The sequence below is a fragment of the Petromyzon marinus genome, chromosome 25, assembly GCF_048934315.1.
Source record: "Petromyzon marinus isolate PM22_M1 ecotype Great Lakes invasive population chromosome 25, UKy_Petmar_22M1.pri1.0, whole genome shotgun sequence".
Classification (NCBI taxonomy): domain Eukaryota; kingdom Metazoa; phylum Chordata; class Hyperoartia; order Petromyzontiformes; family Petromyzontidae; genus Petromyzon; species Petromyzon marinus.
The window spans coordinates 11,150,667-11,166,329 of NC_133691.1; the positions used below are offsets into that span (position 1 = coordinate 11,150,667).

General features: G+C 49.1%; 1 protein-coding gene across 1 annotated transcript; it reads right to left on the reverse strand.

The window, feature by feature from the left end:
• Positions 1-6: 6 nt before the first annotated feature.
• LOC142929144 (putative G-protein coupled receptor 34) lies at positions 7-12,565 on the reverse strand. The gene is made up of 2 exons (XM_076069726.1): positions 12,306-12,565; positions 7-5,095 (listed from the first exon to the last, which is right to left on the reverse strand). The coding sequence occupies exon 2, from the start codon at positions 4,832-4,834 to the stop codon at positions 3,848-3,850; it is 987 nt and encodes a 328-aa protein (XP_075925841.1). The 5' UTR covers positions 4,835-5,095; positions 12,306-12,565; the 3' UTR covers positions 7-3,847.
• Between the last annotated feature and the right edge of the window lie 3,098 nt (positions 12,566-15,663).

Here is a 15,663-nt window from a genome sequence, read left to right on the forward strand (position 1 = left end):
CGTCACCACCGCGGCCGCGTGGGTTACATGCGGCCACGCGCGAGGATGTGTGACGTGACGTCATGCAACGGTGGGGGGGGGGGGTGACGTCAGGAGTAGGCACGAGAGCTAAGAATCGGAACATTTATATTCTTGGTTCTTTTGGTAAAGTCACGTGACTTTACCTAAAAAACCAAGAATATTAATTCCTGCAGTCACGAAAGCTTCAAATCAAAATTTTATCGGAACATTAATTGACACTGCAGGAATCCGATGTGTGGGTAACTGATGTGGGTAACTGTTTATAACTGAATAAAAAAAACAAGCTTTTAATATAATGTGTAAAGTTGAATTCCCATCAGGCACCAGGATATAAATAAGTGCTGTCTCCAACTCTTATGATCTCTCTCTCTTTGTGCTATGAAGAAGGGCCATTGCCTGAAACGTCGCCTCTAGTATAGTTTTCCTTTAAAGGCCATAGAGTTATTGATTCTGATTCTATTGAGCGTCTTCAACACCGTGCTGTGACGTCATGTCGCCGATAGGTGGTTGACACAAATCTGTAGGTATGTGACGTCACGCTTTGCTTGTGTTGCGATCGAAACGTTACCATTCTATCTACGTGGCTTTACCGAAAGACCCAAAGAATATAAATACAATACGGTAAATGTATTTTTTTTACAGGAGCATTGTTAAACGCAATTTAAATTCAACGATTGTTTAAAAAAAGAGTTATTGAGCTATCTGGTGATACTGCTGCGTTGGCAGCGATGTGCAAACAATGAAGGAAGACATTCTACAAGGACACGGGCGTTAATGGGGGGAAAAATATAAAACTGTGATAGTCTATAAGATAAGAAGTACAGGCATCCCTCCATTTACGAAAGTGACGCGTTCTCCAATAAAATAACTGTTAAACAAAATTTCGTAAATCGGAATGGCTTTTTCCATTAATTTAATACAAAAAAAATTTGCATTCGTGTACACTCCTAACCTAAAAAGAGTATGGATTCCTGCAGTCACGAAAGCTTCGAATCAAGAATAATAAGGAACTTAAATATGAAAGCGATTTAATAATAATCATTAATTAAAAGCAACAAGTATTAACCTCATCAGGGAGCTCACCAAGAGATCTGCCACGTGTTGAAATGACTGGCCAGGCGATGTGGGACGCGTCAGTGCTGCCACTCGCAGGGATTCCGTGACGCTGCCGGCGATCAGAATCAGAATCGTTATTTAGACTGCAGGAGGAAATCTGAAAAGCTATGAAGTTCTTTCCCACAGGTGTCCGGTAGCGGATGGATGACGACGCAGGTCTCCCGGGTGGCTTCTCGTCTTGACGATCTCGCGGCGAGCGCGTGGAAAATGTTGTCCGGAAATTTTGGTCAAATAAGTTCACGAGAAATTTCGTAAAAACCACACTGGCTCACAGATACACAGTGGCACACAGATTGGCGCACAGATACGCTGACACACAGATACACACTGGCACACGCAGGCATACAAATACACATTTACTAATGTACACACAATGTCCAACGTGTCTAATCAGTACTAAACTCACCACGCAGTTCACCAGTTTCCGAACGAGATCGTAAGCTACGCGTGTGCGTGTGTATCTTTTACAGAATTTTATTCAACGCACGACACGAGACCTTACGACTGTCACTGTGAGCACACACACGGTTGGCGCGACACTGAATAAAACAGAGGCTCTCTCGTTAGATCGGATTGCCAGCTTGTTTATGGATTATTGTTTTTTTTCAGTAGCGTTCAGCAGTAGTCAACGCCAACTTGTAGCGCCGCCGCCGCCACACAGTGCGGGGATTCGCTCGCGCTCCTCGAGAGAGGACGACTCAGGGAGGCGAGGTGGAGGAACCGCAGATGAGCGGGGGAAGGCAGCAGCAGCCAGGCGATGAGCTGGGGCTACCAACAATTGCCCGCCCCCCTCCCCAAGCTCTGCAGCCCTCTATATATTAAGGGCGCCACGGTAGCGAGATGTTAACTACCTCGCCTGGCATGCAGGAGGTCGTGGGTTCGATCCCGACCCTGATGCCTCTATATTTGGAGTTTGTGTCACTCTCTCGTTCCACCGTGGTAGCGTGGATTCTTCTCCGGGTTAGTCCGATGTTCCCCTCCACATTTAGAAACATGCGTTTCGAGTATTTAGCTGCGAAAAGTTCCACATGATGATAAGCACTTCGTTGAGCTATTATTAATGGCCGGGTTGCTTCTGAAAAAGAACTGTTATAGCTCAGTGGGCCTTACCTGGTAAAATTAAAATAGTAAATAGCAGTAAGGTGTTATCGGCCAATGAATTGTTTTTTTATATATAACCGAGGGAGGAAACCGAAGCACCCAGAGAAAACCCACGCGTGCGTGCGAGGGGGCAACGCTCTATCCCGTACAGACGGAACAGATGGAGTTCACAGTTTAGCTCCACCGCCTTCTCCAGGCAAACCCACGGAATGGCTCCCTCCTCGACGCCCACGGGAAGGGAGTTTCACAACATCTGTGCGGTGATCCACCAACCCCCGCTGCTGCCTCCACAGTTGCTGGATTACAGGCAACCGTGCCTCGCCACTACTGCCCGGTCATATAGAGGAGTGCTGGCGCAGTAGTTGGCGCACTGCACTAGCGGCGAGGCCACGTGCGTTCCATTGCCGCCGATCACGGCATCTGTCACCAACCCGCACTGCCCAGCGTGGCGAAGTATGGTCAAACAACTCGCACGACCCAAACGGCGTGGGGTGGCCTTCATCCAGCAGTGGATGGAAAAGGGCATATACGTATTTGTGTACTGTATCTTTGGACAGAGTGCACCCACCTTAGAGACAGAGTTCACGCTGGCGCAAGTGCAATTGGCGAGCACCTATTAAGGCCGTGACGGCGCGCGGCGGCGTGGTGTGGCCTATAGCCCAGTACCACACCTGATCACCTTTGTCCGAACAGTGCCGATCCTTACGCACAGCTCCAGGTGCTAATTTAAGGCTGAGTCGACCTAGGGATGTCGACGACAAAGTTGAAGGCCGTCCAAACTCGTGCCACCACGGCCCCCCTCCCGAGACAACCTTGCACCACCGATTAGCACGGTTGGCTACGTACGGTGCGAACGAAGTTCAACATACGGTCCGTACATAGTGGGGCTGGAGGTCACTTATGACCTAAACACTAATCTCATGTCAAACCGGAACCCATGCAGATCAGGTTCAACTCCCTATCCTAACCCCTACCCTAACCTTTACCCTAACCCGTGCCCTAACCCCTGTCCGAACCTTGACCCTAACACCTCGCATAACACCGGCCCAACTCCCAATGCGAGAGATCCATCACGACGAGGAGTTACGGTGTCCTCTCCCTGCGCGCTGCGCACTCGGTCCAAGGCTCGGCAACCTGCGGCTCCGGAGCTGCGTGCGGCTCTTTAAGGACTGCTGCTTCGTGACGTCATTCACATCGCATTGCGGCTCTTCAAATATTGATGGGGGTTTTTTTTACCGAATTCCAAAAAAACAATGTCTCTGCTTGTTATTTTACTTGCAGACCCCTGCGCCAATCACAATCCACGAGGCAACGTGCACTATGCGCGAGTCATTGTGCGCTGTGCACTCATCACTGTGCACTATGTACTAGTCACTATGTACTAGTCAGTATGTACCGGTCAATGTGCATTGCGTACTAGTCACTGCGCACTATTAGTCGTTACGTACGAGTCAGTGTGCACGAAGTACTAGTCACTGTGCACTATGTACTAGTCGCTATATACTAGTCAGTATGTACTAGTAAATGTGCACTACGTACTAGTCACTGTGTACTAGTCGCTATGTACTGGTCACTGTGCACCGGGCACCGTGGTGGCTGGCGCTGCGCGCTAGGCGCGGGTCATGATGAAGAATACGAGCGGGTCGAGGCACGTGCTGAGCGCCGTCACCTGCAGGCACATCTCGTTGAGCATGTACCAGCGGTGCCTCCCCTCGCAGCCTGCTCCCGACGCGTCCGCCTGCGCCGCCACGTAGGGCAGCCGCGTGGCGTGGTAGGGCCCGTAACACACCACGAACGCGGCGAACATCCACAGCAGCTTGAGCAGCGCCCTCATCTCCACGCTCGCCGGCCCGGACGTCCCCGGCCGGCGTCCCCCGGCGCCCCGCCGCAGACGCCGGCCCAGGAGGCAGAAGCCGACGACGAACGCGACGCACGCGATGGCGTAGAGCGCGGTGAGGGCCACGTTCACTCGCAGGACGTAGGGCTCCTCGACTCGTCCGCTGTACTCGAAGCAGACAGACTCCTTCCTGGCCGCATCCCTAGTCGTGTTGGTGCCGATGATCTCGAGGTACACCGGGGTGGCGAGCGCCAGGCTGAACACCCAGGCCACGGCGCACACGGGCAGCGTGTAGGCGCGCAGCACCGCGCGCGCAACGTTCCCGCCGCCGCCGCCACCGCCGCCCCCCGCGCCAGAATCGCCGTGTCGGCGCCACAGCTGCACGAAGCGGTAGACGCAGAGGCAGACGAAGAGGAGCACGGAGACGTACATGTGCACGTAGAGGAGCGCCGACACGGCCGAGCAGAAGCCCGTGCCGAACGGCCACGAGCGCTGGCGCGCGTAGTGGACGATGCGAAAGGGTAGGCTGAGCAGCAGCACGGCATGCGCGGCCATCAGGTTGAGGCCGAACACGGCCGGAGCGCTCTTGAGGTCGCGGGACGCGGGCCCCAGCACTCGCCAGCACGCCAGGCCGTTCCCGGCCACGCCCAGCACCAGCAGGGTGCTGTAGAAACCGATCATCCCCGCATTGGAGCCCTGCGGGAGGAATTTGCAGTGCTCCGGCAGCATTCCCGCCGCTTGCTCCCCTTGCTCCGTCATGCAAAGGATTCGGGGTCCTGTTTGTTTCGAAAGACTCAGCAGCAGCAGCGAGCTCCGCTGCGGGCGGTTCGATGACGGCCGTTGTCCTCCTGGACACGCGGAGCAGGAAGCGACGTTCCACGGAGACTCGCGAGATGGGACGAATTTTGTTTTAAGATGGAGTTGGAGGTCAAGCCGTGACCTCAGAATGGAGGGAGCTGCATCTTTTGGGCAAGGGACCTTCCCTTCCTAGTCCCTCGTCAGAGCACAGATGGGTGCCACCTGCAGTCACAACACCAACGCAACGACCAGCGATAGTCAATTTTCGCGTGTGGGATTTTGTTCTCGATGGGTGGAGCGGTGGCGCAGTGGATTGCACATTGAACCCCTGGCTACCCGGTTGCCACCAGTGGCGAGTGGTCCAAGCGACAGAGGTGCGGCGACCCGTCCATACAGGTGAACTAGGCGGTCGCCTAGGGCGCCAAGTTGAGTTGGGGCGCCAAATTCGAGGTAAAAAAATACATATAAAATAACGAAGATGTCATTATTTTAATTCCCATGCGCGTACGGAGGAAATATGTATTATAATTAATTTCTCAATATTCCTGAGAATCCATTGGTTGGACAGACGGACGGACGGGACCAAACGAATAATTATTCCTTTGTTTAAAAAATAAAATCCGCTTACAAAAAATATTACACGGAAAATATCGGCCGAAATATTTCCCAGTTGAGCAAAGAAACCTCAGCCTGGAGCTGCCCTTGGGGTTTGGGGCGCCGATTTCGCGACTTGCCCAGGGCGCCAGCCGCTGGCAGCGAGGGTAGGGCCCCCCATTGCTGGGCCCCCCATTGCTGGGCCCCCCATTGCTGGGCCCGCCATTGCTGGGCCCCACACCTCCTCCCCCACCACCTTCACCCACCTGCATTGACCAGTGTGGTGAAGTATGTCATTGCGTAATGTCATTTCCAAAGGTAAAATGCAGCATTTAAACGGTCTTGACATCCAGCTATGACGTAACTTTTGAAACACGCGGCTATGGTTTGGCCATCTCAGGCTGCTACCGACCAGGTGAACACCCGGTTCGAGGGCCCGCGTCGGCGATGATGGAGTTTTCTCGCACACACCCTGACCGGGAATCGAACTCGGTTCGGCGGGTTCGTGGAACACAGCGCCGCTAACGGCTGCGATGCGTGGGGAGGTAAGCAAGAGAGAGAGAGAGAGAGAGTCAAGGAGAGAGTCAGAGAGTCAGAAGAGAGTCAAGGAGAGAGTCAATGAGAGAGTCAAGGAGAGAGTCAGAGAGTCAGAAGAGAGTCAAAGAGAGAGTCAAGGAGAGAGTCAAAGAGAGAGTGAAAGAGAGAGTCAAGGAGTCAGAGAGTCAGAAGAGAGTCAAAGAGAGAGTCAAGGAGAGAGTCAAAGAGAAAGTCAAAGAGAGAGTCAGAGAGTCAGAAGAGAGTCAAAGAGAGGGTCAAGGAGAGAGTCAAAGAGAGAGTCAAAGAGAGAGTCAAGGAGAGAGTCAAAGAGAGAGTCAAGGAGAGAGTCAAAGAGAGAGTCAAGGAGAGAGTCAGAAGAGAGTCAAAGAGAGAGTCAAGGAGAGAGTCAAAGAGAGAGTCAAGGAGAGAGTCAAATAGAGAGTCAAAGAGAAAGTCAAAGAGTGAGTCAAAGAGAGACTCAAAGAGAGAGTCAGAAGAGAGTCAAAGAGAGAGTCAAGGAGAGAGTCAAAGAGAGTGTCAAGGAGAGAGTCAAAGAGAAAGTCAGAAGAGAGTCAAAGAGAGAGTCAAGGTGAGAGTCAAAGAGAGAGTCAAAGAGAGAGTCAAGGAGAGAGTCAAGGAGAGAGTCAAGGAGAGAGTCAAAGAGAGAGTCAGAGAGTCAGAAGAGAGTCAAAGAGAGAGTCAAGGAGGTGTCAAGGAGAGAGTCAAAGAGAGAGTCAAGGAGAGAGTCAAAGAGAGAGTCAAAGAGAGAGTCAAGGAGAGAGTCAAAGAGAGAATCAAGGAGAGAGTCAAAGAGAGAGCCAAGGAGAGAGTCAGAGAGTCAGAAGAGAGTCAAAGAGAGAGTCAAGGAGAGAGTCAGAGAGTCAGAAGAGAGAGCAGAGAGAGAGTCAAAGAGAGAGTCAGAGAGTCAAAGAGAGAGTCAAGGAGAGAGTCAAGGAGAGAGTCAAAGAGAGAGTCAAAGAGAGAGTCAAGGAGAGAGTCAAAGAGAGAGTCAAGGAGAGAGTGAGAGAGTCGAACAGAGAGTCAGAATAGAGTCAAAGAGCGTCAACGAGAGAGTCAAGGAGAGAGTAAAAGAGTCGAACAGAGAGTCAGAAGAGAGTGAGAGAGTCAAGGAGGCAGTCAAAGAGAGAGTCAAAGAGAGAGTCAAGGAGAGAGTCAAGGAGAGGGTTAAAGAGAGAGTCAAAGAGAGAGTCAAGGAGAGAGTCAAGGAGAGAGTGAGAGAGTCGAACAGAGAGTGAGAATAGAGTCAAAGAGCGTCAACGAGAGAGTCAAGAAGAGAGTAAAAGAGTCGAACAGAGAGTCAGAAGAGAGTGAGAGAGTCAAGGAGGCAGTCAAAGAGAGAGTCAAGGAGAGAGTCAAGGAGAGAGTCAAAGAGAGAGTCAAAGAGAGAGTCAAGGAGAGAGTCAGAGAGTCAGAAGAGAGTGAGAGAGTCAAGGAGAGGGTCAAAGAGACAAACAGCGAGACGCTCAAAGCGAGAGTCAAGGAGAGAGTCAAAGAGTTGAACAGAGAGTCAAAGAGAGTGAGAGTCAAAGCGAGAGTCAGTCAAACGAGTCATCGAGCAATGGGTACACAAGTGGGAGAACAGTCAGGTCGCCAGTTGACGCACATAGAGACCCATAGACTCATACAGAGACCCATAGACTCACATAGAGACCCATAGACGCACCCAGAGACCAATAGACGCACCCAGAGACCCATAGACTCAAGCAGATACCCATAGACTCACACAGAGACCCATAGACTCAAGCAGATACCCATAGACTCAAGCAGATACCCATAGACTCATACAGAGATCCATAGATGCACCCAGAGACCCATAGACGCACCCAGAGACCCATAGACTCACATAGAGACCCATAGACTCACATAGAGACCTATAGACTCACATAGAGTCCCATAGACGCACCCAGAGACCCATAGACGCACCCAGAGACCCATAGACTCAAGCAGATACCCATAGACGCACCAAGAGACACAGACTCACGCAGAGACCCATAGACTCACACAGAGACCCATAGACTCACACATAGATACCCATAAACTCACGCAGAAACCTATAGACTCACGCAGATACCCATAGACTCACATAGAGACCCATAGACGCACACAGAGACCCGTAGACTCAAGCAGATACCCATAGACTCACACAGAGGCCCATAGACTCACGCAGAGACCCATAGACTCACGCAGATACCCATAGACTCAAGCAGATACCCATAGACTCACACAAAGGCCCATAGACTCACGCAGAGACCCATAGACTCACGCAGATACCCATAGACTCACATAGAAACCCATAGACGCACCCAGAGACCCATAGACTCACGCAGAGACCCATTGACTCACACAGAGACCCATAGACTCACACATAGATACCCATAGACTCACGCAGAGACCCATAGACTCACGCAGATACCCATAGACTCACATAGAGACCCATAGACGCACGCAGAGACCCATAGACTCACGCAGAGACCCATAGACTCACGCATAGACCCATAGACTCACATAGAGACCCATAGACTCACACAGAGACCCATAGACGCACCCAGAGACCCATAGACTCACGCAGAGACCCATAGACTCAACGCAGAGACCCATAGACTCACATAGAGACCCATAGACTCACACAGAGACCTATAGACTCACACAGAGACCCATAGACGCACCCAGAGACCCATAGACTCACGCAGAGACCCATAGACTCACGCAGAGACCCATAGACTCACATAGAGACCCATAGACGCACCCAGAGACCCATAGACGCACCCAGAGACCCATAGACTCAAGCAGATACCCATAGAATCACATAGAGACCCATAGACGCACCCAGAGACCCATAAACTCATGCAGAGACCCATAAACTCACATATAGACCAATAGACGCACCCAGAGACCCATAGACGCACCCAGAGACCCATAGACTCAAGCAGATACCCATAGACGCACATAGAGACCCATAGACTCAAGCAGATACCCATAGACTCACGCAGAGACCCATAGACGCACGCAGAGATCCATAGACTCACGCAGAGACCCATAGACTCAAGCAGATACCCATAGACTCACGCAGCGACCCATAGACGCACTCAGAGACCCATAGACTCACATAGAGACCCATAGACTCACGCATAGACCCATAGACTCACACAGAGACCCATAGACTCACGCAGAGACCCATAGACTCACACAGAGACCCATAGACTCACGCAGAGACCCATAGACTCACGCAGAGACCCATAGACGCACCCAGAGACCCATAGACTCAAGCAGATACCCATAGACTCACATAGAGACCCATAGACTCAAGCAGATACCCATAGACTCACGCAGAGACCCATAGACGCACCCAGAGATCCATAGATTCACGCAGAGACCCATAGACTTAAGCAGATACCCATAGACTCACATAAAGACCCATAGGCTCAAGCAGATACCCATAGACTCATGCAGAGACCCATAGACGCACTCAGAGACCCATAGACTCACATAGAGACCCATAGACTCACACAGAGACCCATAGACTCACACAGAGACCCATAGACTCACACAGAGACCCATAGACTCACACAGATACCCATATACGCACCCAGAGACCCATAGACTCACGCAGAGACCCATAGAGTCAGACGGAGACATTTAGGCACAAATCGAGACCCATAAACTGACAGTGAAGGTCGAGATCCAAGCGCTCAGAAACACAACAGACTCGCTCAGAAACACAACAGACTCACACATAAACACAACAGACTCGCTCAGAAACACAACAGACTCGCACAAAAACACAACAGAAACACAACAGACTCACACATAAACACTACAGAAACACAACAGACTCGCTCAGAAACACAACACACTCGCACAGAAAAACAACACACTCACACAGAAACGCAACAGAAACACAACAGACTCACACAAAAACACAACAGACTCACACAGAAACACAACAGACTCACACGGAAACACAACAGACTCACACCGAAACACAACACACTCACACAGAAACACAACACACTCACACAGAAACACAACACACTCACACAGAAACACAACAGACTCACAACAGAAACACAACACACTTACACAGAAACCCAACAGAAACACAACAGAAACACAACACACTCACACAGAAACACAACAGACTCACACAGAAACACAACAGACTCGCTCAGAAACACAACAGACTCACACAGAAACACAACAGACTCACACAGAGACACAACAGACTCACACAGAAACACAACACACTCACACAGAAACACAACAGACTCGCTCAGAGACACAACATACTCGCACAGACACACAACAGAAACACAACAGAAACACAACAGACTCACACAGAAAGACAACACACTCACGCAGAAACACAACACACTCACACAGAAACACAACACACTCACACAGAAACACAACAGACTCACAGAGAAACACAACAGACTCACACAGTAAAACAACAGACTCACACAGAAACACAACACACTCACACAGAAACACAACACACTCACACAGAAACACAACAGACTCACACAGAGACACAACAGACTCACACAGAAACACAACACACTCACACAGAAACACAACAGACTCACACAAAAACACAACAGACTCACACAAAAACACAACACACTCACACAGAAACACAACACACTCACACAGAAACGCAACAGACTCACACAAAGACACAACAGAAACAACAGAAACACAACAGACTCACACAGAAACACAACACACTCACACAGAGACACAACAGACTCACACAGAAACACAACACACTCACACAGAAACACAACACACTCACACAGAAACACAACACACTCACACAGAAACACAACAGACTCACAACAGAAACACAACTGAAACACAACAGACTCACAACACACTCACACAGAAACACAACACACTCACACAGAAACACAACAGACTCACACAGAAACACAACAGAAACACAACACACTCACACAGAAACACAACAGAAACACAACACACTCACACAGAAACACAACATACTCACACAGAAACACAACAGACTCACACAGAAACACAACAGACTCACACAGAAACACAACACACTCACGCAAAAACACAACACACTCACACAGAAACACAACACATTCACACACAAACACAACACACTCACACAGAAACACAACAGACTCACACAGAGACACAACACACTCGCTCAGAAACACAACACACTCACACAGAAACACAGCAGACTCACACAGAGACACAACAGAAACACAACAGACTCACACAGAAACACAACACACTCACACAGAAACACAACAGACTCACACAGAAATACAACAGAAACACAACACACTCAAACAGAAACACAACAGACTCACACAGAAACACAACAGAAACACAACAGACTCACACAGAAACACAACACACTCACACAGAAACACAACACACTCACACAGAAACACAACAGACTCACACAGAGACACAACAGACTCACACAGAGACACAACACACTCACACAGAAACACAACAGACTCACTCAGAAACACAACACACTCACACAGAAACACAACACACTCACACAGAAACACAACACACTCACACAGAAACACAACAGACTCACACAGAAACACAACACACTTGCACAGAAACACAACACACTCACACAGAAACACAACACAAACACAACACAAACACAACAGAACCACAACAGACTCACACAGAAACACAACAGACTCACACAGAAACACAACAGAAACACAACATAAACACAACAGACTCACACAGAAACACAACAGGCTCACACAGACTCACACAGAAACACAACAGAAACACAACACACTCGCACAGAAACACAACAGAAACACAACAGAAACACAACAGACTCACAACACACTCACACAGAAATACAACACACTCGCACAGAAACACAACAGAAACACAACAGAAACACAACACACTCACACAGAAACACAACAGACTCACAACAGAAACACAACAGAAACACAACAAACTCACAACACACTCACACAGAAACACAACACACTCGCACAGAAACACAACAGAAACACAACACACTCACACAGAAACACAACAGACTCACACAGAAACATAACAGACTCACACAGAAACACAACAGAAACACAGCAGACTCGCACAGAAACACAACATAAACACACCACACTCGCTCAGACTCGCAGAGAACGGTACAGGCTCGGGTGTGCAGGTACAGGCGCAAACACCGCGAGTCGAAGTCACGCAACGCTGCGTAAGCCAATGCTGTAAGTACTGTGTGTACTGCAGTGATGGAACTCACGTGGCTTGTGTACTTGGTCACAGCGCTCATCGTCCAGCCCGTGTGCCGGGGAGCCCCGAAGCTTCGTACAGCCGAAAGCACGCGGTCCCGCCCTGCGAACGGTCTGTGGCGGGACTTCTGGCTTTTCGATGGCGTGGGGGGGGGGGGTTACATACGGCAAAAGCGTAATGGTAATGCATGTGCTCACACACACACGTGCGCGCGCTTGAGTGAGTGTGTGTACACGGACCCAAACGAGTGAATCGGTTTCCGTTCAGTTTCGCAAAACTCTAATCTCAACGCCGGGTGCCTTATCGGTCATGCAGTGAGCGAGGGCGTGCGGACGGACGGGCGGGCGGGCGGGAGGACGGTGGGGGCGGCGGTGAGAGCTGTGACGTGTGCACATTGCACTTCTTTCCCACCGTACGTAGCCAACCGCACTATTCGTGGGTACGTGGGGTGATGGGAGCATTCGATGTTGGTGGGGGCATGTAAATTGGGGGGGGGGGGGGGGTGATGGGATGATGATGGTGATGGGAGGGTGGCGATGGGAGGATGGTGGTGAAGACGATGGGAGCTTGATGGTGGGGATGATGGGAGGATGATGATGATGGGAGGATGGCGATTGGAGGATTGTGGTGGGGATGATGGGAGCATGATGGTGGGGATGATGTGAGGGTGGTGATGGGAGGAGGGTGGGTGTGTTGGTGGTGTGGAGACGTGTGTGCGTGGTGTTGGTAGTGGTTTGGTCACACACTCAACGTTTCCCACAGTCCATTCCCGGCATACGCAATGCTACTCTGGGGCGTGATAGTGGCGGCAGCAGTGGGTTCGGGAGCTAAATGCCAATGTCGAGGTCTGCCGCTGGCCACGACGAGAGGGCCCTCGGGAGAGAGAATTCGTGTCGCCTTGCTGTTCCTAGCCCGTTGAAGAAGCGCAGGCTACGGTGGTTTACTGTATGATCCATAGTTTTGGTTGCACGACCACAATCACACTATACTCTTTAGTTCTATTGGGTAAAGTCACGTAGGTAAAAAATAAAATAACAAAAATCACGACGTTTCGGCCACAACACAAGCCGAAACGTCGTGATTTTTGTTATTTTATTTTTTACCTACGTGACTTTACCCAATATAACCAAAGAGTATGGATCCTAGCAGTCACGAAAGCTTTAAATCTAGAACACAATCACACTACTTTGGCTTCTGTCTTTAATTGTATCTCTACGTATCTCCCAAGGGTCTCTGTGCATCTCTGTGTATATCTATGGGTGTCTGTGTGGTGTATCTCTACGGGTATCGAAGGTTCTCTGTGTGCCTCTATGACTATACTACGTGGCCCATAGTGTGGGTTGCATGGCTTCAATCGCACTACTGTGGCTCGTGTCTTTAACTTTCAACATGGGTAGCAGTGCGACACGTTACGAAATTACGGTACGAGATTGTTTGGTTCTTAAGCATGGTACGATATTATGCTGCGATACTTTTAAATCGGTGACGCTACGGTATTACGGTGGGATATTAATTCACCGGGTATGGTACGAGAAAGTACGGTATTTTTTGGGTCGTACCCTTCTCGTACTCTTCTCCTACCAACTCAGGTGGTCGATTAATTCAAAGCTAAGTTTCTTCATTTCTGATAATCGTTCTCCCCTCTTGGCTTCAAAGAAGGCTGCAAGAATTTCATTCACGAGTTATAAAAAAAAATACAGCAGGCAAAGATTTATTCATAATACAGGTTTTTTTTGGGTTCGATCGTGTAAATATCAATGTGTCCTTAAACCCGCCACCACCCGACAGCCAATTAGTAAGGTTTGCACGTGAACAGAACGTGCCAATTCGTTACTCGTACAGAATATCGGTGTGTTAGAGAGCAAATTCACAACATTTACAATCTGAGTACGACGTCTCGCCAGTAATTACAACTCAGCAGCAATTACAACTAGCATCATCAGACGGACAGGCACAAATCTGGCTGCCCGCCTGATGATACAGGTTATTTAAAAAAAACTATATTATGGATGATATTGGTCGCGAAAGCCTACACGTGTTAAACCAAAGATTGCTTTCTCAAAAAGGCCACTTAGCGTTGATAACGGATGAGAATTTTAAGTGTTTTTTTTTTAAATCAATATTTAGAAATTATGCGGTTTTGGATTAAAACGTATGTTGTCAATTCGAGCAAGAAAAATCTTATTTGTTTACAGATATATTATTTTAAAGGGTAATGAACTTTCTGAAAGAAAAAAAATTACGAAGCGAAACGATATACTACGACTATTAGCTTGTTTTTGCCATCTATCCCTTATTTTCTAAAAACATTTTTTAGGTATGATATAAGGTACAAAATTAACCTCCCTCCCCATACCCCATCCATATTCACCGTATCACTTCTAGCTACCCTCATTGTTCCACTAATAACCCTTGTCAAGTGCTTTGTAAAAAGGCGCTGCATGAATACAGGGTGTTTGGAAATAATGGACCCGATTTGAAATCGCTATCTCTGCAACCACGAACCGCCCATGAATCAAACTCTTACCACTTGAAAGGGCGGGGCATAAAGTTTCTAATGATTACCGCTAGACGCCTCTCCCAGCGCACAAACAGCCCCTCGCCTCAGTCATTCGCAAGACAACACCGCCTCAACGTTGGATAGGTCGCATGGGACCCTAAGACTTGGCACTACACTCTTGGCCCCCAAGATCCCCAGACATCACACCCTGCGACTTTTTCTTGTGGGGATATATCAAAAACCGTGTTTTTGTGCCACCATTCGCGACTAATCTGGATGACCTCAAAAACAGAATCACGGCAGCGGTGACTTCAGTGTAAGAAGACACTTTGAGAGGCGTTTGGGACGAATTCAACTATCGTCTCGATGTTGTCCGTACAGCAGGTGGAGGGCACATAGAGCATTTATAAAATGGGTAGTAAAACTTAATAACTCATTAAACCGTTTGTAGCTTTTGTTGTGTAATTGTAACATGTTGCCATCGTGAAATAAACTGCTTTGAAATTGGTTCCATCTTTTTAAACACCCTGTATAAGATACAATTGTACGAGATGTTATCGTACCAGTACGATACGAAGGATGTTTCAAAGGTGCGGTCCGATATGATGGTACGCGATATTTTTTTGTTCGAGTACAAAATCCGACAAAAAAAGTTACCGATGCAAAACCATATCGGTTCAGGTATCGTATCGGCATCGTATCGGTATTGGTAACCGTACCGGTGTCGGTATCGTAACGGTATCTGTATCGTATCGGCATCGTATCGGTATTGGCACCGGTATAAAAATCGGTACCGTACTGCCACCCTAGATTGTCAATGTGTAAGAAGCTGTGCGCGCGGGCGCCACGGTGGCGAGAATGTTAACTC

What these genes read in the sequence shown, in the direction of transcription:
- LOC142929144 (XM_076069726.1), bottom strand. Translation starts at nt 4,834, where the DNA reads ATGACGGAGCAAGGGGAGCAAGCGGCGGGAATGCTGCCGGAGCACTGC.